This window comes from Artibeus jamaicensis, unplaced genomic scaffold, assembly GCF_021234435.1.
Source record: "Artibeus jamaicensis isolate MK-2021 breed Jamaican fruit bat unplaced genomic scaffold, CSHL_Jam_final contig_759, whole genome shotgun sequence".
NCBI classification, from domain to species: Eukaryota; Metazoa; Chordata; class Mammalia; order Chiroptera; family Phyllostomidae; genus Artibeus; species Artibeus jamaicensis.
The window spans coordinates 826,667-854,598 of NW_026521953.1; the positions used below are offsets into that span (position 1 = coordinate 826,667).

The window sequence follows — 27,932 nt, forward strand, 5'->3', positions numbered from 1 at the left end:
TCTGTCTGGTTTATTTCACTTAGTATAAAGCCTCCAGGAACATCTATGTTGTTGCAAATCATAAGATTTCTACCTTTTTATGGTTGAATAATATTCCATTGCATATACATTACCACATCTAGTGACATGATCGTGTGGTTTTTATCTTTCATTCTGTTAGTGTGGTGTACTGCATAGATTGATTTGCATATGTTAAACTAACTATGCATGCAGGGATACATCTCATTTGAGCACAATCGAGATTTAATTAATAAAATGAAAAAGCTTATGATAATTATATGGGGAGGTAGAGAATTTCACTCTAAGCCAGGTGCATTTTTAAAATGGAATGGAGAAGGTAGTATAAAGGCTGGTTCCCATTCAAGTGGTATGAATACAGGGCTAATTGCCATGTTTTTTAATAAAAAATACAGGGCTGATTTCCATGTTTTCTAGTCAGATTATAATTCAATGTTGAACAAAGAATGGGACCTGGAGATGAAATAGGCTCTGACCACCTGTAATCAATCGAAAGTATGATAAGAATCCCAGCTGCAAGCTCTTTGGCAGCGCCTCACAGATGTTTACTCCAGCACAGTGTTGTGTTTCTCTCTTTGGAATCTTCTTTCTTTGCTGGGGTTTCTTCTAATATATTTTAATTTCATTTTGGAATCTTCTCTCTTCCACTCATGCACTTTTTACAGAGTGCATTCTGTGTCTCTTCATCTTAACTAAACCCGATTGCCCGAGAGGGGCTCATCTGCTTCTTAACTTGTTGAAGAGATGTTGCCTCATCCCCTATTCTGAGACACCATTAAACATTGTCCTAGCTCCTCATCACATTCTAAATCATTTTTTGTAGTCTTCATGATGAAACAATTTACTCACTGACACCGGTATTATCCATCTATGGAACAAAGTGTTGTTGTACTCAGATCCTTTACTGACCACCAAGTTTCTTCTCATTTATTAAAGACTTTGCCACTGTCCTCTTGATCCTTTAACCATCTTAGTCCCTCAATCCTGCCACAGCATTGGTAACTTCACAGCACATGAATGTACAATTAGACATTGTGACCTCAAAATGCCTAGAACTCCTTACAGCATCTAACATCTTCCACAATCCATGTGAGAACTTACTACAGTTGCCTCAATGAAAGAATCATGAAGGAACATGTATGGAGAGCCCATGGACTAAGACAGTGGTGGGAGGGGAGTATTGAATGTAGGAAGTGGGGTGGGTAGGGGGGGGGAGAGTAATAGGGGAGGAATAGGGACAACTGTAATTGAACAATAAAAAATAAATTCAGTTATATAAGTCACCTTCCACATGTGTGGTTTTTATAAATTAGAAGCTATATGTCTTTATGTTCTAACTTAAATAGCATTTCAATTGTTGCTTTTTGAGGACTTGAAGAAGTTAATTATGAAACAATCTCTCTTACTCCTTTGTTGGGCAATAAGAAGAATAGCTCTTTGGCAGCCTTTTCTCTATTATTCCTGGAATTCAATATGTTAAAATGCACGCAGGAAAAAAAAAAAAAAAACAAAGAAAAAAGAAAAAAAAAAGTACAAAACAATGTCGTATTTCACAGACATAGAACAAACACTTCAAAAATTTATATGGAATCATAAACGAGCCCGAATAGCAGCTGCTCTTTTGAGAAAGAAGAACAAAGTAGGAGGGATCACAATACCTGATATCAAACTGTATTACAAAGCCACTGTAATCAAAACAGCCTGGTACTGGCATAAAAACAGGCACATAGACCAATGGAACAGAACAGAGAGCCCAGAAATAAACCCAAGTCTCTATGGGCAAGTAATATTTGACAAAGGGGACAATAACATAAAATGGAGTAAAGACAGCCTCTTCAGCAAATGGTGTTGGGAGAACTGGACAGCTACATGCAAAAAAAAATGAAACTTGAGCACCAACCTACACCATACACCAAAATAAATTCAAGGTGGATAAAAGACTTAAATACAAGCCGTGACACCATTAAAGTCCTAGAGGAGAACATTGGCAAGAAAATCTCAGATATTCCACGCAGCAACATTTTTACTAACATGTCCCCTAGAGCAAGGAATATAAAGGAAAGAATAAACAAATGGGATCTCATCAAAATAAAAAGCTTCTGCATGGCTAAAGAAAACAGTATTAAATTAAAAAGACAACCAACTGTATGGGAAAACATATTTGCCAATGATACCTCAGACAAAGGTTTAATCTCCAAAATATACAAAGAACTTACACGACTCCACTCTAGGAAGACATCGAACCCAATTAAAAAATGGGAAAAGGACTTGAACAGACACTTCTCTAAAGAGGACATACAGAACATCCAGAGACACATGAAGAGATGCTCAATATCGTTAGCTATCAGAGAGATGCAAATTAAAACCACAATGAGATACCACTTTACACCAGTCAGGATGGCTATAACAGACAAAGCAACAAACAACAAATGTTGGAGAGGTTGTGGGGAAAAGGGGACCTTAGTTCACTGTTGGTGGGATTGTAGACTGGTACAACCATTATGGAAAACAGTATGGAATTTTCTCAGAAAAATAAAAATTGACCTGCCTTTTGACCCAGCAATTCCACTGCTAGGATTATACCCCAAGAATCCTAAAACATCAATTTCAAAGAACCTATGCACCACAATGTTCATAGCAGCACAATTTACAATAGCCAAGAGTTGGAAGCAACCTAGGTGCCCATCAGTAAATGAATGGATCCAAAAATTGTGGTACATATACACCATGGAATTTTATGCAGCAGAGAGAAAGAAGGAGCTACTACCTTTTGCAACAACATGGATGGAACTGGAAAGCATTATGCTGAGTGAAATAGGCCAGGCATTGAAGGACAAATACCATATGATCTCACCTTTGACAGGAAGCTAAAGAATAAAACAAATAAGCAAATAGAATAAAAACAAAGACGCTGAAATAGAGAACAAGTGGGCAGCGACCAGAGGGGAGAGGGAAGGGAACTTAAGGGGAAAAAGGGGGAGGGATTTTGAGGAACAAGTATGAATGACACAGAGATGAGGACTTGGGGGGGGGATGGGAGGGAGGGGGGAGACCGGGCGGGGGGGGGGGAAGAGGGAAAAAAAATGTACTTGAAAAGTAACCAAATAAAATTATTAAAAAAAAAAACAAAAAAACAGACTGCCTACAAGAAAATCACCAGGCAAGGCTGAAACAGGCTGGTTAACAGAAAATTACTTCAGAAATTGGCTTTTGATTCACTTAGCATTAAAGAAGCACTTAAAAATGTGCTGGACTAGTAACTAGTTACTTGCAGTTGGTGAGCAGGCAGGAACATAGAAAGAGTCTCCAAAGAATTTGGGAAGAAGGTATATCAATTATCTATGCTGTTAATATATTACATGGCAACCAACAACAAAATTTCAGTGGCATATCAATAAACATTTATTTAGCTCATGAAAAAAAAATGCCTATTTATTTTGCAGTAACTTTCATCAATTTATTTTTCCAGATACTCATTCATTCCCATCTAGTTTCTAATAAATAGAATTGAAAAATGTTATTTCTTAAAATTTTTTGAAATTTTTCTGTATTGTCTTTTTTTGTTGTTCAAGTACAGATGTCTCCATTTTCACCACACCATGCTCTCCCGCTCCACCAATCCCCATCTCCCACCCTCAAACCTACCCACCTTGGCTTTGTCCATGTGTCCTTTATACATGTTCCTTGATGGCCCTTCCCTTATTTTCCTCCTTTATCACTATTCCCCACTATAGGGAACCTATCCCTGTGGCATGGCGAATGTAGCCCAGCCCCTGATTTGGAAAACCAGTGGGGAGTGAGTTGGCACATGGAACCCAAGCCCACAGATAGGTTTTCCCGTGGGGACTCAGGCCTGCATTGTACCTAGGCTGCTTTGAGGCGTGATTTTTGCTAAAACTCCCATACCCTGCATTGAGGCAGCAAATATTTACTACATGTCTTTAAAGAAGCTTCCTAAAATCTGTGCTAAACTTCCCAAAGATGGAGTGTAACCAGTTCAACCATTTTTCCTTTGCATTGGCAAATATCTTTTTTCTTTGTAGTAATTAGCAACTTCCTCTCCTTTGTTTTCTGTAAAATATAACCACCTAAAGCGAACCTGTGCATGTAAATGAGGACCATCCTCAATGTAATGTGTCCAGAAAAGCAATAAAAGCCTGTCCAGGCAGGGGTCAGGGCTCTCTCTCACTCAGATTGTAGCCATGCCATCCCTTTTTCTCCATAGGAATTCTGTAGTTCATGTGAATTTGTTTGTTGCACAACACACAGACCCTGCTGGCCAGAGTCTGCATCACCCCACCTCTCTGGTTGCTGTCAATTTGTTCTTTATATTTGTTCAATATCTCTGGTTATATTTTCATTGCTTGTTTATTTTATTGATTAGGTTCCACATACAGATGAGATCATATGGTATTTGTCCCTCACTGCCTGGCTTATTTCACTTAGCATAATGCTCTCCAGTTCCATTCATGCTGTTGCAAAAGGTAGGAGTTCCTTCTTTCTTTCTGTTGCATAGAATTCCATTGCATAAATATACCACAGTTTTTTCATCCACTCACTCACTTATGGGCACTTTGGTTTCTCCTAAAAACTTGGCTATTGTAAATTGTGCTGCTATGAACATTGAGGTGCATAGGTTCTTTTGAATTGGTGTTTCAGGATTCTTAGGGTATATAATCCCAGCAGTGGAATTGCCAAGTCAAAGGCTGTTTCATTTTTAGCTTTCTGAGAAAATTTCATAGTGTTTTTTACAGTGTCTGCACCAGTGTGTGTTCCCACCAACAGTGCACTAGGGTTCCCTTTTCTCCATAACCTCTCCAACATTCATTTGTTGATTTGTTTATGATGGCCATTCTGACCTGTATGAAGTGGTATTTCATTGTGGTTTTAATTTTCATCTCTCTGATGGCTAGTGATGCTGAGCATCTTTTCATATGTCTCTGGACCCTATGTATGTCCTCCTTAGAGAAGTGCCTGTTTAGGTCCTTTGTCCACTTTTTTAATTAGGTTTTTTGTCCTCCTGAAGTGGAGTAGTATGAGTTCTTTATATATTTTGTAGATCAGACCCTTGTGTGAGGTCTCATTTGCAAATATATTTTCCCATATGGTTGGTTCTCTCTTGATTTTAATGCTGTTTTCTTCAGCTGTGGTTTTTGCAATTTAAATTTGTGTTTCTACTTTCTCCTTTTTCAAGTAGATTAGTGATGTTTTTCCTTTCCTTTTTTCTCTCTGTCTCACTCTCTTTCATTTTTTCTGTTTTTCTTTTTCGAATAATTTTTCTCCTCTTTAAAAGCCAACACTGAGAATACAGTGTTGCAAAGCATTTTTGATATGTTTTCCACACATGTAAGTGCATGTGTATATGCATACATATACATATAGGTGTAATAACATTGTAAAATACTTTATTTTTTCCCTCTTTATTGATTCATTGGGGTAACACTGGTTAAGAAAATTATACAGGTTCCAGTTGTACAGTTCTACAACACATCATCTGTACACTGTATTATATGTTCACTACCCCAAGTCAAGTCTCTGTTTATCACCATTTATCCCCTCTGTACCATCTTCCATCTTGCCCCACCCTCTCTCCTACCAGCAGTCACCACACTATTGTCCACATCCATGAGTTTTTTCTCTTTTTTTTGCTCTTGAGTTTTTTCTTTTTTATGCTTTTTTTTGCTCAGCTGCTTCACACCCTCACCCAGTGCCACACCACCCCAGAGATGTCAGCCTACTCTCTATGAATGAGTCTGTCTCTATTTTGCTTGTTAGTTCAGTTTGTTCATCCAATTCCACATGAGTGAAATCGTATGATATTTGTTTTTCTCTGACCGTTTTATTTCCCTTAATATAATAACCTCCAGGTCCATTTTGCTGTCAGTTGGGGTAACATTTCATCCTTTTTTTAATAGCCAGATAGTATTCCATTGTGTGAATGCCTCATAGTTGTTTTATGCATTCGTCTACTGATGGATATTTGAGCTGCTTCCATATCTTGATGATTGTAAATAACACTGCAGGGAACATGGGGGTGCTTATATTCTTTAGCATTAGTGTTCTAGGACTCTTTGGATAAATTCCCAGAAGAGGAATCACTCAATCATAGGCAGTTCCATTTTAAATTTTTCCAGATATTGCTTTCAACACTATTTGAATCAATGTGCGTTCCCACCAAGAGTGCACAAGTTTTCCCCTTTCTCAACATCCTCACCAACACTTGGTGTTTATTGATTTATTGATGGTAACTATTCTGACAGTTATAAGGTGATATCTGTTGCAGTTTAATTGCATTTCTCTCACGAATAGTGAAAAATACTTAAAAAGTACATGTAGTTTGTAGTATGAAAGGAGTGACACCAGGGCATATCAGACAATTAGAACATACTTCAATTGCTTGGTACAAAAAGTACTCATTTTTATTAGAGGCACTCCACTTTCTTCACTTTTATTTATTAATGCTCTATAAATTTTGTAAAGACTTTATTTATTTTTAGAGAGAGGGAAGTGGAATGAGAAAGATGGGGAGAGAAACATCAATGCAAGAAGGAAACATTGATTGGTTGCCCCTGTCATGTGCCCTAGATGGGAACTTGCCTGCTGGGCCTGTAACCCAGGCATGTACCCTGACTGGGAATAAGACAGACAACTTTCTGCTTTGCAGTATGATGCCCAACCAGCTGAGCCACACTGGTCAGGGCATGCTCTATAAATGTTCTAAGAAGTGTTCAAGGCTCCTTTACTTACCATCTGAAGGAAAAAGCTACTGACATGGTCTAGTACTTTCCCTAGAGCTATTTGCATTTCTTTGTTTCTTAGACTGTAAACTATGGGATTAAGCAGAGGAGTCAGCACTGTATATGTCACAGCCATCAGCATATCTTCAGAAAATGAGTCACTCTCTTTGGGTCTCAAATAGACAAAGCCAGCAAACCCATAGTGTATGCACACTACAGTGAGGTGGGAGGAACAAGTAGAAAAGGCCTTATATCTCCCCCTTGCAGAGGGCATCTTCACAACTGTGAGCACAATGAAGACATAGGAAATCATAATTAAAATGAAGGTGCCCACTAACACAAAGGAAGCAAGTACAAGAATGATCATTTTCTGAAACAAAGTGTAATCACAGGCAAGGGAGGCTACAGGTGTGATGTCACAGAAAAAGTGCTGGATGATGCTGGAGTCACAAAAAGACAAGTTGAATACTAAGAGGACAATGCACAGAGACACCACAATCCCAGTGACATAAGAGGCCATCATGAGCTGAAGGCAGATCTTGTGGGTCATGAGGATGGGGTAGTGCAGGGGGTTGTGAATGGCAGTGTAACGGTCATAGGACATGGCAGCCATGATGAAGCAGTTATTGCCCGCCAAGCTCAAGAAGAGGAACATCTGTGTGGCACACTCAGGAAGGGAAATGGTCTTGCTGTCTGATAGCAAGTCCACTAGCATTCGGGGGATGACCACCATAGTGGTACAGGTTTCTGAAAAGGACAGGCCAGAGAGGAGAAAGTACATTGGGGTGTGAAGGTTGTGGCTGAGCTTGATGGCCACCATTATGGACACATTTGCAGCTAATATGGTCACATGGGAGAAGAAAATTATCACAAAGAGGAGATTCTGCAGGTCTGGGAAACTGGAAAATCCCCACAGCAGGAATGTGCTCACTGTGGTATGGTTGCCCATCATGTAGTGGGCTCAGTCACTCTCCCAGAGATGCAGGCAGATATCCTTGAGGTCAAGCCTGTGGTAAGATTATAAAAAGCACTGACGTCATCTGGGCTTAAATCATGGGTCCCTGGACAATGGCAAGACAGCTGTCCATGAGTGATCCTGAGCATTGGGAATTAAATGCACTAGGATGAATTCAAGGTCAGGATTCAGAGGAAAGAGAGATTCTAGTAGGAGAATCTGTATAAACGTCATAAAGTATGGCTAACTCTGTCCTGGGAATAACCCTTATTTAACACTTCTTTATCACCCTCCTCTGCAGTCAGAATCTGCATGAAAGAAGGCAATATGAAAAATGCTTATTTTCTCACTTCCCAGAGTATGAGGTTAGCAGGTGTACAATGTTTGTGTGTGATCTGATTATGGAACTGGCATACAGAAGTGCCCGATGAGGTTGACTGAATCAATGAGAATTTAAGAAATAAGAAATTCTTCTTGAATGGTTTCTAAACATTCTTGGAAAGTAACACTGTCTTCAGAGGTGATTCCCAGAAAGCAGTGGCTGCTTGGCTAACAATTATGTCATTGAATAGACCTAATAGATGAATTTACTGTTTTGGAAATTGTACTGGTTTTCTATCGATGACCATATGAGGAGGCTGGAAATGTTCAATAACTATCTCCCATTCATGCAGATCTTGAAGGCAAAATGGTTACAGAGAGACCACCCCTGTCCTAGGTGGCTCGTTTGTGTTTACTATGTGAAATTAATTTCTGAACTTTCAGGAAAATTTCCAGTATGTGTTCTCACTCATATACTGGTGGAAAGGCTGCTTTGCAGCACAGCTCTTATTAGAGCTTAAGTTCTCTGGCCATTTTCATGAGTTCTTAAAACGTCCCCTCTGCTGAGTGTGAGCCTTTCTGTACAGATGTGGTCTGGTTTCAGGCACTGCTGTCAGGGAAGGAAAGGAAAACAGAAGACATGCGCGTGGAGTTGGCAGTTGAGGAAGGATGGTAGAGACACACTGGAAAGCATTTTAATATCTACAAAGCTGGAAGAAAATATATACCTTTAGCTGAAAAATTTGTGGGTTTTTTTCATGTATTGAATTACTGGGCAAAAAATATACAAGGAGTTATGTCAGGTAACCAGTGTTTACTCAACCTCTGCAATGTGCTGGTCAATATGCTGTGTGTCTGATAGAATTTTCTCACTGAATTTCCCCAATAACTCTGCATATTAAGTATTTCAATCCTGATGTTACAAACATTGAAACTCAGGTAGTTTGCTTAATTGAGTACCCAAGGCTCATGCATTAATTCCACAAATATTTAATGTCTATGATGTCTTAGTCTATCCCACATATGGGGAATGTAACATGGAATAAGACATATTACCTCTCCCACTCAGATAGAGAAAAATTCCACCAAAAGAATGAAACAAAGGTAAGAGCTCCTGTACCATTTTGTCCACATACTTGCAGCATAACCTGGTAAATACACGCATTTGTGTGAGGAGAGTTCAACAAATACATGGGGTTCCATCTTCCCCAGGAAGCTCACTTGGTTGTTTCTTAGGTGCACTGACCAACTCTTTTCATTTGTATTGTGTTCTCTCTTTAGCATTTATTTAATTTGGATATGTGCTAAAGGTTGTTGGCCATCTCCTTCAATACATTTCAATAACCATGAAGTTATAGCCATATCACCTAGCAGTGTGACAACTGTGTATCAATACTTAACACATGCTTAATGAACAAAGTGTATCCCCCTCCAAGAAAAGAGAGAACCCCCTCAACTATTCTCAGAGTGGGTTCCTTGGAACAAGGCACTAATGACTCATTTTCTAGTCTAAACAACATACTTCATTCTCTGTAGCATCAAATAACACTTGATTGGCATAACTGCCCCTATAGCAAGGAGTACATTTGGGTCACCAGGGCAGTCTTCTGTACTTTATATACTTTTATTCACATCCATTACAAATTCTGGCAGGTCTTTCCAAGAAGAGAAAAGAACAGCCCTCAGTTTTGAATCTGTCACTGTGATTCTGTTAACTTCCTTTTCCATTTGTTTGATAATAAGCCCTACTTTCCTCAAAATACTCAAGGGAACTGGTGATTGAGAATATGTTAATATGACATCATTCCCATTACTTCTAGTCCCTCTGAGGGGGACAGAGTTTGAGGGAGATGTTTCTGGCTCAGCCCTCCTTGGACTATACACTTCCATAATTGCAAGAGAAATAATTGCTTTCTTTCCCTGAAAAACCTGTTTTTAGTTTATTTGTGCCCCCCCCCCTTTGCAGAGAGATCTAGGGGACTTAGCATGTCTGGTTTCTTCAAATATCAGTGAGACCTACAGGAACTTCAGGCTACTTCTTGATATTAGTCCACCTTGCAGACTCTCCTGTCCAATTACTACATCAAAACCCTGAACAGGGGGCACCATAAACCAGTCTACCTTCCAAGAGATATATCAGAACCGTGACCAGCTTGGGAACCCCTGGGACCATTACGTCAGTCATCATTCTCCATCAGACTGTGCTGGAGGATTTTTTCTGGTGGCTACACTTCTTTTCAGCTCATGGGACAATGTAAAAAGGTGGAGAATGGGAATGTTTATTACCTAGTCTTTGGAAAAGTACATTCCACTTTCTTTTAACCCAGTCAGAATAAAGGTCAGCTTTGAGTCAGGTTTTCTGCAATTTTCAGTAGAGATATAGTACTTCCTTAGGCATGGGTCTATGTGCCAAGACCTCCAGTGATGCCTGAACCTGCAGATACTACTGAACTCTCGATATAGTTTTTTTTCCTATACATACAGACATTCTTTTTTCATATAAAGGAGGCACTTTTTGGCTTCTCTTTCGCATATTTGAATTGCTAACATCACTGTTTTGTGCTTTGGGCCAATATGTAGATTAATTGAACACAAGAACTATGGTGCTGTGACAGTTGATCTGATAACCAAGACAGGTACTAAGTGACTAGGGGTGGGGTATAGCACATACACAGTGTAGAATTGCTGGATAAAGGGATGATTCACCTCCTGGGCTGGCACAGTAGGGTGGTATGAGATTCCTCATGCTACTCAGGATGGCCCACAATTTATGATAAAATTTTTTTTATTTCTGGAATTTTCTGTTTAATATTTTCAGATCACAGTTGGCCACAGGGTAGGAAAATAAAGGAGTACATTATCTTAAATTTGAGGTATGCATTGTGATAGAAAATTTAACAAAATTTGTGTAAATTGTAGGTTCATAAGGCTCACATATGTTCTGGTTATATATAGACTTCTAAGTTCATATATTTGTATATGTATATGTGTTATGTATATGTATATATTTCTTCTGAGTTCTCTCAGTGAGGGTGTATTAGATCCACAAAAGGGATGCTTGTTGTTTTATAAATCACAAGTGCATAATTTTGAAGACATAGTGAGTGATCAATGGAAAATCAGAGGAGGATGTGCAGAGACACAAAGAATCAAGTTGCTAATGGTGTAGAGTGAAGTTTACAATTAAATAATGAGGGAAATATGGAAATTGCAGAAGGATGGAATACATGGTTTTCTTTACTCTTTCCTGCTTAATTCTGCTGATACAATGAAATCACCTAATAAGCCTTGAGATTAGACCAGGAATTATTTAGTAATGGGAATTGAGCAGGAATAAAGGGGCCTGGGTTCCAATCAAAGCCCTTCTTCTATTATGTACAAATTACATACAGTAATTTAATTTCCCCAATAATCTGGTCTTCTCCTGTGTAACATGGACTTACATATATCTCCTTGCAGGTTTACAATGCTGTGCATGTAGACCTACCAGATTATAAGTGCCCAGTGTCTGCTAATTCTATTTCCATTTGCTAAAATATCACATGGCTCAGCAGTACTTACCTGCTCACAGTTGCCTGTAACACTGTGTATCAGCTCTTCTGTCTGGTTGGCTGTGTGAAGTCAATCCCTCTTGGCACACTGTGCTCTGGTCTAGCGTTTGCAGTCCTATCCTCAGTTTTCAGATTTCTGACCTCCTCATTGCTATTATCACTGTGCTGATTGTGCCAGGAATAGAAAAGCAATAACATTCATCTTCAGTTCAACTGTACTCTTAGTATTTTCAGTACCTTTTAACTGTTGATTAACACCCACAGCACCTTGGTTATTCGTGGACAGAACACAATGTTCATGGTTAAGTAGAAATATAAAATGAACTTCCCACCTTATGACAAGAGAAGTCACTTGTAATTTTTTAAAAAGAAAAAAACGTCAAGCTATATGAGGAACTCATTGCTTATGCACAGTGTTCTACAGTTCTTTCTGTAATACCTAGGCATAAGTGTTTAAGCCATTTTGCCCTTAGAATCCCTGTGATGCATTTACTCTATTGTGAATGCTGATGCATTCACTCTGAACTTACGGGGTTTCTTATGACAATAGGGTAAAACTCCTCTGTTCTTTATGTCTGGAGCTGAGTTTTCTGTAACACCCAATGAGAATTTTGTGGTCACCTGAGACCATTACCCTTGCCACCGCTTGGAGTTTCTTCCTCTCCATGGGATACCAGGAAGATTGTCCTTTATGGACTTGGAACTTCACAAAATAATGTTTTTATTCTGATGTAGTATCACAATTATTCAGTCAAGTTTGTTCTTATTTATCTGAAAGATCAAACCAAGTAATTGAAACTCTACTTGCTCAAGTACAGTTTGAAGTGTGGATGATTCCTTCAGGTTTATTTTAGTTCCTACTCAATGCTCTATTTTTATAGTTCTGAACTTTTGCCAAGCCCCATAGGTCTCTGTCCTGTATACAGGGCAAGGGAGAGAGGACCTGTCAAACTGATTGCTGTTGCCCAGGGAATTTGTCAGAAGAAAGGTAGAAAAGAATATGAACACATAGAACAATTGCTGTTGCTGCTTTCTCATGAAGTAACTCTTCTTAGAAGGTCTTGCTGAACAGAAAAATCCATGGTGATTGATATCTCCATTTACTGCAGTGCCACTCAAAAATGTTTTCTAGTATTTTATGAAATTTTGAAAACATAAAGCCATGCTGAAAAAAATTAGACCATTAACAACAATATGTCCACTACCTAGATTGTTCTGATGATCTACTCTTGAGTAATAAATGATGGCAAAACTTACTAGACTCAAGCAAGTAAATTCATGTAGATAGGACTCAATAGAGATAACAGAGACACTGCATATCTTGTCTGTGCTTATCTGGGTTTTGATGGTGGCTATTGACTGAGACCTTAGATGGGGATTCAGCCTTTCTGCATGTGCGCAGTGGCTGGGTTTTTTGGGTGGACATTCCATGAGAGCCATGTGGATCCTGTGTCAGCTTTCATGTTCTCCCTCGTCCTTTTCACTCAGAGAGCCTTCATGTCCCGTGTAGGTTCTAGGAGATGGAAATAGATTTCAACTCTTTTTGAAATTTCTTTATTAGGTATTTATTGTTTAGAAAGAAGGAAAAAGGAGGAAGAGAGGGAGAGAAACATCGATGTATGAGAGAAACACTGATCAGTTGCTTCCTGTACATGCCCCAGCCTCAGCCTGAACCTCAGCCCAAGCTTGTGCCCTCACCTGGAATCATGCCAGCAACTTTTCACTTTGTGGGGCGCTGCCCAACCAACCAAGTGAGATTACAACTCTTGATGAGACAGTGAGAAAGTTCTGGAACAGTGTGTGGGACTGGAATTATTGCTGTCATCGTTTTAGAAAATTACATTGTGTCACCCATTAAGATTTCACTGTATTTTATCACATATACCTATGTACTTTTATCTACTTATTAATCTGTCTTATTTTATGGTAAATGTTAAAGGACATTGCAGCCAGAAGTACACTTTCTTATAACTACTTTTGCACACATATCAATAACAAGAGTTTAGTACTTCTTATGTTTCATTCTATGCAGTGTAATGGAAATTTAAATAAAGTGAAATAAACTCTGGCTGGGTGACTTAGTTGGTCGAAGCATCATCCTGTGTACCAAAAGTTTGTAGGTTCAACTCCTGGTTAGGGTACATACCTAGGTTGTAGTCAGTCTGCAGTAAGGGCACATACAGTAGGCAGCCAGTTGATGCTTTTCTCTCTCAGTGATTGATCTGTCTATCTCTATCTCTCCGTGTCTCTCTCAAATCAACAAAAAAAACATATCCCTGGTTGAGGATTAAATATAAAATATTTTCAAATGTAGTGAAACATGCAATTCTTAAGTGTATGGCACTGCGTATTAGCCAATGCTTCAACACATGTAACCAGGTACTCCTCTTCATATAGAATATTAACTTCGGCCCAGGGACTTCCCCCATAACCTGCCCCAATTAGCCCCACCTCCCACATATGGAGGCGCCCGTTGTAGTTTTGCAGTTTCATATAAATATAGAATTATACAGTATGCACTCTTTTTGTAAGATTTCATAGCTTTTAGTACCTACAAATGCAAATGATTTTTGTATGTGGATTTTGTATTCTGCAAGTTCACTGAATTCATTTATTCTAATAGTTTTTTTATGGATTCTTTAGGATTTTCTCTATATAGAACATATCATCTAAAAACAGAGACAATTTTACATTATTCTTTACTATTTATATGCCTTTTTAATTATTTATCTTGCATAATTGTTCTGTATAGAACTTCTAGGACCATGATAAATAGAAGGGGCAAGAGTGAGCATCCTTGACTTATTCCTGATCTTAGAAGAAAAGCTTTCAGATTTTCACCATTGAGTATGATTTAATAGCTGATTAGTAGAACACACACACATTTATCAATTAAATTCACCACCTTATGTGGCCATGGTTCATAGTACCTCAGAACAATTACAGTAGTAATATCAAAGATCACAAAGCACTGATTGTCATATCAATATAATAATAATAGAAGAGTCTGAAATGTGAGAATTACTAAAATGTCACAGATACAATGGGAGCATATGCTATGGGTAAAATGGTGCCAACAGACTTGCTCAACACAGGGTTGCCACAGATATTCAATTTGTAAAGAATGCAGTCTGCATTTCAATGCATTGAAATAATTTAAGTCTGTATATAAATAATTGTGGTCAGAGGGATTATAGTACATTGGAGATGGTTGCAAAGTCTGCTACTTCTCTCTCTCACTGAAATTTGTGGTCTAATTTCCCTCCCTTTGTCTGGAATCTGATTGGGCTTTAGTGGTTTGTTTTACCAATAGAAGAGTGTGAAAATGATGTTCTGGGCCTCCTGAGCCTAGCTCACAGGAAACACTGCAGCTTCCTTTTTTAGTTTCTCAGGATACCTGCTATTGGAATCTAAGCAATTATGTAAGAAATTCAACTGCTCTGCTGATAAGACTCTGTGGAAGGACTAAGACTTCATGGGGAAGGAGAGGCTTTCAAACTGTCCCAAGGTGCCAGGCTTCTGAGTGTCTTGGATTCTACACATATGCCCAGATGTCACCTGAGTATCACTAAGTGACTCCTATTAATGCTATGTAGAACAGAAGAAATATTGAGCCAAGCCCAACCTGAATTTCTGACCGCAAAATAATGGAATACAAAATAATCAGTTTGTTTTAAGCCACTGAGTTTTAAGTGACTTGTTATGCAGTAATGGATAACATGAACATCACTTTTACTCAGCTAATAAATGACATTCCACTCACATTTACTGAATAATCAAAGCCAAAAATTTCTGAGTTTTCCTAAACTACTTTTAAAAAACATATCTCAAGTATTTTATTTTTATTTTCCAATTATAACTGATATACAGCATTAAATTAGTTGCAAGTATATATCATAGTGACTAGACAATTATATAATTTATGAAGTGATCACCCCAATAAGTCTAGTACCCATGTGACACCATGCATTTATTACAAAATTATTGACTATCTCCCCTAGGCTGTATCTTAATTCCTATGACAGTTGTATAACCAACAATTTGTAATTCTTCATCCTTTTACATTTTTTTACCCTTCCCCTCATAGGGAACTGGTCCATGTGGTAATGGTGAATGTACCTCAACCCTGATTTGGAAAACCAACAGGCACAGGGTGACACACAGGAGCCAGGCCCACAGATCAGCATTCCCATGGGGAATCAGGCCTGCATTGTACCTAGGCTGCTTTGAGGCTTGCTTTTGCTAAAACTCCCTCACCCTGAATTACGGCAGGAAATATTTAATGCATGTCTTTAAAGTAAAGTCTGTACTAAAGTCTGTACAGACTTGACTTTAGTCTGTACTACACCTCCCAAGGATGGAGTGTAACCAGTCTGACTGCTTTTCCCCTGGCATTTGCAACATCCTTTTCTTTGTTATCTGTAAAAGTAATCACCTAAAGTAAACCTGAGCATAATGAATGAGAACCTTCTTTGATGTAATGCTCCCAGAAAAGCAATAAAAGCCTGTCCAGGCAAGGGTTGGGCTGCTTTCTCACTCAGAGCGTGACCATATCATCCCTTTTTTCCACAGGACTTCTGCAGTCCGTGTGAATTTGTTCATCGCATACACAATACCATGGACACTGCTGGTTGGATTCCACATTACCCCCTAACTCCAATTTTATTTGGCATCCACCAGTTTGTGCTCCATATCTATGAGTTTATTTCTTTTATTTTGACATATTTTATTGATTATGCTATTACTGTTTTCCCATTTATTCTCCCCTTTATTCCCCTCCACTCTGCACCACCCCTCCTACCAGCATTCCCCACTTTAGCTCATATCCATGGGTTGTACATATAAGTTCCTTGGATTCTCCCTTTCCTATATCATTCTTAACCTCCTCTTGTCTATTTTGTGCTCTTAACCTCCTCCTTCCATTTATGCTTCTCATTCCATGTTCCTTTTCCCCATTCTCCCTCATTCCCCTCCCCACTGATAACCCTCCATGTGATATCCATTTCTGTGATTCTGTTCCTGTTTTACTTTTTTGCTTAGTTTTTGTTTTTCTTTTAGGTTCAGTCATTGATAGTTGTGAGTTTGTTGTCCTTTTATTGTTCATGGTTTTGATCATCTTTTTTCTTAGATATGTCCCTTTAACATTTCATATAATAAGGGCTTGGTGGTGATGAACTCCTTTAACTCGACCTTATCTGGAAAGCACTTTATCTGCCCTTCCATTCTAAATGATAGCTTTGCTGGGTAGAGTAATCTTGGATGTAGGTCCTTGTCTTTCATGACTTCAAATACTTCTTTCCAGCCCTTTCTTTCCTGTAAGGTTTCTTTTGAGAAATCAGCTGATAGTCTTATGGGAACTCTTCTGTAGGTAACTCTCTGCTTTTCTCTTGCTGCTTTGAAGATTCCCTCTTTCATTTTAATCTTGGGTAATGTAATTATGATGTGCCTTGGTGTGTGCTTCCTTGGGTCCAAATTCTTTGGGACTCTCTGAGCTTCCTGGACTTTCTGGAAGTCTATTTCCTTCACCAGATTGGGGAAGTTCTCCTTCATTATTTTTTAAAATAAGTTTTCAACTTCTTACTCTTCCTCTTCTCCCTCTGGCACCCCTGTGATTCAGATATTGGAATGTTTAAAGTTGTCCTGGAGGTCTCTAAGCCTTTCCTCATTTTTTTGAATTCTCGTTTCTTCATTCTGTTCTGAAATGTTTATTTCCTCCTTCTGTTTCACATCATAGATTTGAGTCCCAGTTTCCTTCTCTTCACTGCTTGTTCCCCATGTATTTTTCTTTATTTTACTTTGCATAGCTTTTACTTGTTCCTCCATTTTGCAACCATACTCAAGCATTTCTGTAAGCATCCTGATTATCAGTCTTTTGAACTTTGCATCTGATAGATTGACTATCTCTTCATTGCTTAGTTCTGTTTTTGGAGCTTTCATCTGTTCTTTCATTTGGGCCATATTTCTTTGTCTCAGTGCAACTGGTACATTTTAAGGCGCTGAGCCTTAGGTATTCACCAAGGTGGGGCAACCAACAGTTGCTGTGTTGTAGCATTTTATGTGGGGGAGGGGTCCGAGAGGGAACAGTGCCACTTGCTCAGCTCTCAGCCAGCTTTCAGTCACTTCCCTGCCTACCTACAAGCCAGTTAAGCCCTTCTGGTGCTGATTCTTGGGTGGGTGTTTTTGTGTATGTTCAAGTCCATTCTAGCAGATCTCTCCAACTAACTCTCCTGTGAGGCTGGGAGTCTCTCCTGCTACCTCAATCCCCATAGGTATTTACAGTCAGAAGTTGTTTTTTTTTGTTTTTTTTTTAAATTAATTTTATTTAGTTATTTTTCAAGTACAGTTTTTTGTCTATTTCTCCCATCCCAGCCTCCCTCGCCTCTTGCTCCCCACCTCCCTCCCATTTCCACCCCCCTTAGTTCTCGTCCCTGTGTCTTTCCTATTTGTTCCTCCAAATCCCTCCCTCTTTTTCCCCTTAACTTCCCTTCCTTCTCCCCTCTGGTCACTGTCCCCTTGTTCTCTATTTCAGTGTCTTTGTTTTTGTTTTTTTCTGCTTGCTTGTTTGTTTTGTTGTTTAGCTTCCTGTTAAAGGTGAGATCATATGGTATTTGTCTTTCAGCACCTGGCCTATTTCACTCAGCATAATGCTTTCCAGTTCCATCCATGTTGTTGCAAAAGGTAGTAGCTCCTTCTTTCTCTCTGCAGCATAGAATTCCATTGTGTATATGTACCACAATTTTTTGATCCATTCATTTACTGATGGGCACCTAGGTTGCCTCCAACTCTTGGCTATTGTAAATTGTGCTGCTATGAACATTGTGGTGCATAGGTTCTTTGAAATTGATGTTTTAGGATTCTTAGGATATTATCCCAGCAGTGGAATTTCTGGGTCAAAAGGCAGGTCGATTTTTATTTTTCTGAGAAAATTCCATACTGTTTTCCATAATGGTTGTACCAGTCTGCAATCCCACCAACAGTGGACTAAGGACCCCTTTTCCCCACAACCTCTCCAACATTTGTTGTTTGTTGCTTTGTTTATGATAGCCATCCTGACTGGTGTAAAGTGGTATCTCATTGTGGTTTTAATTTGCATCTCTCTGATAGCTGATGATATTGAGCATCTCTTCATGTGTCTCTGAATGTTCTGTATGTCCTCCTTGGAGAAGTGTCTGTTCAACTCCTTTTCCCATTTTTTAACTGGGTTGGGTGTCTTCTTAGAGTGGAGTCATGTAAGTTCTTTGTATATTTTGGAGATTAAACCTTTGTCTGAGGTATCATTGGCAAATATGTTTTCCCATACAGTTGGTTGTCTTTTTAATTTAATACTGTTTTCTTTAGCCACGCAGAAGCTTTTTATTTTGATGAGATCCCATTTGTTTATTCTCTCCTTTATATTCCTTGCTCTAGGGGACATATTGGTAAAAATGTTGCTGCGTGAAATATCTGAGATTTTCTTGCTGATGTTCTCCTCTAGGACTTTAATGGTGTTACGGCTTACATTTAAGTCTTTTATCCACCTTGAATTTATTTTGGTGTATGGTGTAAGTCTGTGCTCAAGTTTCATTTTTTTTGCGCGTAGCTGTCCAGTTCTCCCAACACCATTTGTTGAAGAGGCTATCTTTACTCCATTTTATGTTACTGCCCCCTTTGTCGAATATTAATTGTACAGTCAGAAGTTTTGAGGCTTTCTTTTCCTGTGCTGCCTTGGCTACCTGTTCTGTGTTGTTCTCCAGTTGTTCCTCCTGGTTATCCACACAAAAATGTGGGAGCACCTGGTACAGCAGCCATTGCTGCCTTGCCTTCCCAGCCCTTCAGTGGCTGCCTCTCCATGCTAGCCGCTGGTCTCCATCCATCCTACTCGTCTGGATGAATGTTTCTTCTTTAACTTCTTGGTTTTTGGACTTCCATATTGTTTGATATTCTGGTAGTTCTCTTCTTTTGTTTTTTAATTTGTTGTTACCCTTCTTTTGGTTGTATGAGGAGGCAAAGTGTATCTCCCTCATGTCCATCTTGGCCAGAATGAGTTTGTTTCTATTTCATTCATTTATTTTATATTTTACATTCTGCATATAAGTGAAGTCATAGTATTTGTCTTTGTCTAGCCAACTTATTTCACTTAGCCTAATACCCTCTAGGTCCATCCATGTTGTTGCAAATAGCAAGATTTCACTTTTTTATGGCCAAGTACTGTTTTATGGTATGTATGTATGTATGTACCGCATCTTCATCCATTTGTCAATGGACACAGTTTACTTCCATATCTTGGCTATTGTAAATAATGCAGTGAATATAGATGTGCAGGAATATTTTCAAATTAGTTTTGCATTTCTTCAGATAAATACCCTGAAGTAGAATTGCTGGATCATGTGGAGTTCCATTTTAAGTATTTGAGGAACCTCCATACCATCTTCTATAGTGACTGTACCAATTTAGAATGCCCCTAACAGTGCAGAAGTGTTCCCTTCCCTCCACATTCTCATAAAAACTTCTTGTTTGTTGTATTTTTTAAAGGTAGGCATTGTAACAGGAGTGTGGTGCTATCTCATTATGTTTTAATTTGCATTTGTTTGATGATTAGTAACATTGAGCATCTTTTCATGTTGCTATTGGCCATCTGTATGTCCCCCCTGGAGAAGTGTCCATTTAGAGTCTCTGCCCATTTTTTAATCAGATTGGGTTGTTTTTTATTATGTGCTATTATGAGTTTCTTATATATTTGGAATATTAGCCCCTTATTTGGTATAACATTGGCAAATGTATCCCATTCAGTAGGTTATCTTGTTGTTTTATTGATGGTTTCCTTTGATGTGCAAAAACTTTTTGTTTGATGTAGTCCATTTATTTATTTATTTATTTGTTTGTTTGTTTGTTTGTTTATTTTCCCCTGCTGAAGGAGAGATATTCCAAAAAAAATTACTAAGAGTGATGTCACTGCCTCATAAAATGCTGGCCTCATAAAATGAGTTTGTAAACCATCCATCCTCTTCAGTTTTTTGGAACAGTTTGAGAATAGGTATTAATTCTTCTTCACATGTTTGGTAAAATTTACCTGTGAAGCCATCTTTAGGACTTTGTTTGAGTTTTTGAATTACTGATTTTCCTTTGTGAGTAGTTAGTCTATTCAGATTTTATTTGTCTACCTGATGCAGCTTTGTGGGATTCTGTGTTTCTAGGATTTCATTTATTCCTTCCAGATTGTCCAATTTGTTGGGGTATAATTGTTCATAATTTTAAAATAATTTTGTGTTTCTCTGGTATTGGTTGTCACTTATCCTCTTATTTCTGATTTTATTTATTTGGCCCTTATATTTTTTTCCCTCCATGAGTCTGGATAAAGTTTTATCAACTTTGTTTATTCAGCAAAGTAGCTCTTGATTGCATTGATGTTTTTCCTATTATTTTATTTTTAAATTTTATTGTCATTCAAGTACACTTGTCTGCATTTACCTCCCACCACTCCTTCCGCTGCTTCCACCCCCCTGCTTGGTTTTGTCCATGTGTCCTTTATAGTTGTTCCTGAAAACCCTTATTCCTTCCCACCTCCCTTCTAGTTACTGTCAGATTGTTCTTAATTTCAATATCTCTGGTTATATTTTGCTTGCTTGTTTGTTTTATTGATTAGGTTCCACTTAAAGGTGAGATCATATGGTATTTGTCTTTTGCTGCCTGGCTTATTTGACTTAACATAATGCTGTCCTGTTCCATCCACACTGTTGCGAAGGGTAGGAGCTCCTTTTTTCTTTCTGCTGCATAGTATTCAATTGTGTAAATGTACCACAGTTTTTTATCCACTCACTTACTGATGGGGACTTAGGCTGTTCCCACACTTCACCACTGATATTGGGGTAAATAATGGAGCACTGAATATTGGGGTGCATAGGTTCTTTGAATTGGTGTTTCAGGATGCTTAGGGTATAATCCTAGCAGTGGTATTGCCCAGTTCAAAAGGCAGTTCCATTTTTGGTTTTCTGAGGAAATTCCATGATGTTTTCCATAGTGGCTGCACCAGTCTGTGTTCCCACCAACAGTGCACTAGGGTTTCCTTTTCTCTACAACCTCTCCCACACTTGTTTGTTGATTTGGTTATGATGGGTATTTTCACCAGTGTGAAATGGTATCTCATTGTGGTTTTAATTTGCATCTTTCTGATGGCTAGTGATGCTGAGTATCTTTTCATATGTCTCTGGGCCCTCTATATGTCCTCCTTGGAGAAGTGTCTGTTTGGGTCCTTTGCCCATTTTCTAATTGGATTGTTTGTCTTTCTTATGTGGGGTCCTGTGAGTTCTTTACATATTTTGGAGATGAAACCCTTGTCCAAAGTTTCATGGGCAAATGTATTTTCTCATATGGTTGGTTCCCTTTTCCTTTGTTTTCTTTAGCCATGCAGAAGTATTTATTTATTTGTTTGTTTGTTTGTTTATTTATTTATTTATTTATTGTTCAAGTACAGTTTTCTTTCTTACTCCCATCCCAGCCCACCCCCCAGTGCTCCCCACCTCCCTCCGATTTCCCCCTCCCCATCTTAGTTTTTGTCCAGGTGTCCTTTATACTTGTTCCTGTGAATCATTCCCCTTTTCCCCTGAAATTCTCTCCCATCTACCCTCTGGTCCCTGTCACCCTGTTCTGTATTTCAGTGTCTTTGGTTATATTTTGCTTGCTTATTTGTTTTGTTGTTTATCTTCCTGTTAATGGTGAGATCAAATGGTATTTGTCTTTCACCGCCTGACTTATTTCACTCAGCATAATGCTTTCCAGTTCCATACATGCTGTTGCAAAGGGTAGTAGCTCCTTCTTTCTTTCTGCTTCATAGAATTCCATTGTGTAAATGTACCATAGTTTTTTGATCCATGAAAATATGCTCAATATCGCTAGCTATCAGAGAGATGCAAATTAAAACTACAATGAGATACCACTTTACGCCGGTCAGAATGGCCATCATAAACAAAGCAACAGACAAATGTTGGAGAGGCTGTGGGGAAAAGGGGACCCCAGTTCACTGTTGGTGGGATTGCAGACTGGTACAACCATTATGGAAAACAGTATTGAATTTTCTAAGAGAACTAAAAACTAACATGCCTTTTGACCCAGCAATTCCACTGCTAAGATTATATCCTAAGAACCCTGAAACACCAATTCAAAAGAACGTATGCACACCAATGTTCATAGCAGCACAATTTACAATAGCCAAGAGTTGGAGGCAACCTAGGTGCCCATCAGTAAATGAATAGATCAGAAGCTCTTTAATTTGAGGAAGGCCCATTTGTTTATTCTTTCCTTTATGTCCCTTGCTCTAAGGGACATATCAGTGAACACATTACTGTGCGGAATATCTGAGATTTTCCTGCCTATATTTTCCTCTAGGACTTTATGGTATCACAACTTGTATTTAAGTCTTTTATCTGCCTTGAATTTATTTTTGTGTATGGTGCAAATTGGAGGTCAAGTTTCATTTTTTTGCATTTAGCATCCAGATCTTCCAACACCATTTGTTGAAGAGGCTATTTTTACTCCATTTTATGCTTCTGTCCCCTTTGTCAAATATGACTTGACCATAGAGACTTGGGTTAATTTCTGAGCTCTCCATTCTCCTCCATTGGCTTGTGTGTCTGTTTTTATGACAGTACCATACAATTTGGCCTTGTAATACAATTTGGTATCAGTTATTGTGATCCCTCCTGCTTAGTATTTGGAGTAACTTATGGTTCCATATAAGTTTTTGAAATGTTTGTTCTATATCTGTGAAATATGTCATTGGTACTTTAATAGGGATTGCATTGAATCTATAAATTCCTTTGGGTAGTATGGACATTTTGATGATGTTAATTCTTCTAATCCATGAACATGGTACATACTTCCATTTGTTTGTGTCTTCCTTAATTTCTTTCTTCAGTGTTGTGTAGTTTTCTGAGTATAGTTTTTTTACATCCTTGGTCCATGAAAATATGCTCAATATCTCTAGCTATCAGAGAGATGCAAATTAAAACTAGGTTTATTCCTAGGTACTTTATTTTTCTTATTGCTATAGCAAATGGAATTTTCCCCTAATTTCTGTTTCTGGTATTTCATTGTTGGTGTACAAAAATGCCTCTGATTTCTGCTTATTGTTATTTTAGACTCAATTTTCTTATTTTTATTCTAATCTTTATTATATCTTTCCTTCTACTCAATTTGGACATTGTTGTTCTTTTTTTAGTTCCTTGAGATGTAAGTTTAGATTGTTCATTTGAGATTTTTCTTCTTTCTTGAGGTAGACCTTTATTGCTATGCATTAAACTGTTAGAACTGCTGTGTCTCTGACTTTTGGATTGTTGTGGTTTCATTTTCATTTGTCTCACGGTATTCTTTTATTTCTTCCTTGATCTCATAGTTAATCCATTCATTGTGTAGTAGCATGTTACTTAGCTTCCACATGTGTGTATGTTGCTCAGGTTTCTTTTTGTGATTTCTAGTTTTCATACCATTGTGATCAGAGAAGGTGCATGATATGATTTCAATCTTAAATTTACTGAGACTTGTTTTATAGCTTAACATGTCGTCTGTCCTGGAAAATATACCATGTACACCCTGACCAGTGTGGATCAGTTGGTTGGGCATTGACCCACAAAGCATAAAGTCACTGGTATGAATTCTGGTCAACACATACTTGGGTTCCATACCTGGTCCTAGCTGAGGTGCATGCAAGAGACAGCTGCTCAATGTTTTTTTCACACATCAATGTTTCTCTCCCTCTCTTTCTCCCTCCCTTCCTTTCTCTAAAAAGACATAAAATATTTTTTCAAAAAAAGAAAATATACCATGTGCACTGGAAAAGAATGTGTATTCTGCTGCTATGACATGAAATGTCCTAAGAATGCCAATTAAGTTCATCTGGTCTAATGTGTCGTTTAAGATTGCTGTTTTCTTGTTGATTTCCTGTCTAGGTGATATATCCATTGATACCAATAGTGTTAAAGCATCCTTCTATGACAGTGTTATTGTTGAGCTCTATTTTTATGTTTGTCAATGTTTGATTTATATATTTAGGGTCTCCAATGTTGGGTTCATAAATGTTTACTAGGGTTTTATTCTCTTGTTTGATTTTTCACTATATCATCATGAAATATCTTTCTTTGTCTCTTGTTATAGCCTTTGTTTTAAAGTCTATGTTCTCTCATGTAAGTTTTGGTAGCCCAGCTTTCTTTTTTTTAAATATATTTTATTAATTATGCCATTACAGTTGTTCAATTTCCCCCTTCATTCCCCTCCACCCTGCACACCCCTTCCCCCACCATACCCCCTTTAGTTTGTGACCACGTGTCTCAAGTTCTGTAGACTCTATATTTCCCATATTATTCTTGCCCTCCCCTATCTATTTTCTACCTACCATCTATGCTACTTATTTTCTGTACCTTCTCTCCCCTTCTCTTTCTTTCACTCCCCTTTGCTAACCCTCCATGTGATCTTAATTTCTGTGGTTCTGCTCCTGATCTAGCTTTCCTCTTATTTTGCTTTTGTGTTAGGTGTGGTTCTTAATAACTATGAGTTTGCTGTCCTTTCACTGTTCATCTTTTTTAATCTTCTTTTTCTTAGGTATGTCCCTTTAACATTTCATATAATAAGGGCTTGGTGATGATGAACTCCTTGAATTTAATCTTATCTGAGAAGCACTTTATCTGCCCTTCCATTCTAAGTGGAAGCTTTGCTGGATAGAGCAATCTTGGTTGTAGGTCTTTGGATTTCATGACTTGGAATACTTCTTTCCAGCTGCTTCTTGCCTGTAAGATGTCTTTTGAGAAATCAGCTGACAGTCTATGGGAACTCCTTTGTAGGTGACTGTCCCCTTAGCTCTTGCTGCTTCTAGGATTCTCTCCTTCATTTTAATCTTGGCTAATGTAATTATGATGTGCCTTGGTGTGTTTCTTCTTGGGTCCAACTTCTTTGGGACTCTCTGAGCTTCCTGGATTTCCTGGAGGTCTATTTCCTTTGCCAGATTGGGGAAGTTCTCATTTATTATTTGTTCAAATAAGTTTTCCACTTGTTGCTCTTCCTCTTCCCCTTCTGGTACCCCTATAATTTGGATGTTGGAATGTTTAAAGATGTCCTGAAGGGTCCTAAGCCTCTCCTCCTTTTGTTGAATTCTTGTTTCTTCATTCTTTTCTGTTTGGTCATTTTTTTCTTCCTTCTGGTCCACTCCTTTGATTTGAGTCCCAGTTTCCTTTCCATTACTATTGGTTTTCTGTGCATTTCCCTTCATTTCAATTAGTTTTGCCTTCATATGTTCCTCTAATTTGTGACTAAAATCAACCAGTTCTGTGAGCATCCTGATCACCAGTGTTTTGAACTGTGCATCTGAAAGTTTGGCTGTTTCTTCATTGCTTAGATTTATTGGCTTTGGGGCTCTGAGTTGTTCTTGAGCCATGTTTTGGTCTGTTCATGACTGTTACATATGAGGAGCAGAGCCTTAGTTGTTCACGGGGGGGGGGGGAACCCAGGTCACTGGTTTGTGGGGGTGGGGTCAGAGAGGGACAATGGCGGTTCCCTCTGCCACTTCCTGCTACTGGGGCCTGCGTGGTCTGGCTCACTGCTAGCTCCTTCAGCAGTTTATCTGCGCGCCATCAGCCCTCAGTGGGTCCACCACCTTGTGCCCTCAGTGGGTCCAATGCCTTGCATGCTTAGTGGGTCTGCCTGCTTCTCCACACCTGGGATCTGCCCATGGCTGCTGGTGCACCTGGGTCGTGGGCCTGGGTCGGTCCAGTGGATCTTTCCTGCCCGACCCTACTCTGCTGCTGGCTCTGCCCCTCTTACCAGTTTGGCTGAAGGGTTCGCTGTTGGCAGACTTCCATGTAGTTCAATTTTCTGTGGTTTGGCTGCATTTTTGTTGCTAAAACTTTATTGTTTTTAAACTTGGTTGTGCAAGAAAGCGCAGTGCTTCCACCTATGCCTCCATCTTGGCGGAAGTCTTTTTGTCTTCATTTGCATGAAATATCTTTTTTCATCACTTATTTTAAGTCCCTTTGTATCCTTCAGTCTGAAGTGGGTCTCTTGTAAGAAGCATATGTATGAGTCGTTTTATTCTCAAAGAACCTTTCATCTGTCCTTAACAGAGCATTTACCTAAAAGAAGGAAGAGTATTAAGAGGGTTTTTATGATTTTGTGTTTTTGTTTAACCTTTATGTGCCCCAGTTATGTTGTCTGTAAAATATAGATTTAAAAATAACTTCATAGGGGTATTCTGCTAATGATTAATTGGCTTAATATTTGTAGATCTTCAAGGGCAGTACCCAGAATGTAGTGAACAATCTCATATTGATAGCTTCTAGTGCTAATAGTCTTAATACTGCTACCACTACCCTTACTAATATTTGACTTCTAGATCTTCTAACTCTCGAATCAGGCAAAGACATTAGGGGGATTTATACAAAAGACAGTGTTCACAAAACTTTTAATAACTATGCTGTGATTCTAGTTGACAATCTGAATTCATCAGTGTGGAGACAGGGGCATAATTGTGGAGAACCTGGCCTGTCAGAGTTATAGCAAAATCTGACACAGACATTCAGTCACTTGAATCAGGATGAAACATTCAACAGATCAGTGGTCAGGACTCAAAGCTACCAGAGCCAGTCATTCGTGACACAGCAAAAGCTTCATTCAACTAGCCATTCATGTATTAATTGTTTCATTTCAACTAAGCATTTATGCTTACTGTGTTGCAGCAACTGTGTGAACATAGATGCATGGGGAGAGAGGAAAGACATTGTAGCTGTCTATATGAAACCTCAATGTGTTTCTCCAACACTGTGGAGAAAACAAATACTGAATGTTCAACTATAATGTGCATTGAGTATTCCGAAGAAAACATACACGGTGCTACAGAGGAGTAACAGGTGTACTTAATTTGGTCTGGATTTTCAAGAAGAATTTCCAGAGGATAGAAAACAGCCTTTTGGTTAGTACCTGTAAGATCATTAGGCACTACCCAGGTGAGGAGAAAAATGTATTTCAGTTAGAGCTACTGCATATGAGATAGTATTGATGTGGTAAAGAACATGGATATATTTAAGGTACTAAAGGAAAACAAACACTTGATTTCTAGAGTTCATGTGTTTAGAGATGAAGGGAAAAGTGGTGAGAGGCAAAAAGAAGGATGGCCTATATTCAAGACTTTGTAAGTCATGTTCAGAATTGTTGCCTTTATTCTAAGATCTTTGGAGGATATTAACAAAGGAACCAAACTATTTAGATTTATGGTTATGATTTCAATGTGTGGAGAATGATGGGAAAAGAATAAGAGCAAGAAGAAAAAAACTAGTTATAATTTTATTAGTATTCTCTAGAGAAACAAAATCAGTAAGAGATAGAAGGATAGAG

At 38.5% G+C, this 27,932-nt stretch overlaps 1 protein-coding gene across 1 annotated transcript; it reads right to left on the reverse strand.

The window, feature by feature from the left end:
- Positions 1-6,735: 6,735 nt before the first annotated feature.
- On the reverse strand, positions 6,736-7,707 carry LOC119059778 (olfactory receptor 10T2-like). The gene has a single exon (XM_037159595.2). It carries the CDS (start codon positions 7,705-7,707, stop codon positions 6,736-6,738), a length of 972 nt encoding a protein of 323 aa, XP_037015490.2.
- Positions 7,708-27,932: the final 20,225 nt, after the last annotated feature.

Excerpts from the sequence above, each read along its gene's own strand:
- LOC119059778 (XM_037159595.2), bottom strand. The coding sequence starts at position 7,707 with ATGATGGGCAACCATACCACAGTGAGCACATTCCTGCTGTGGGGATTT.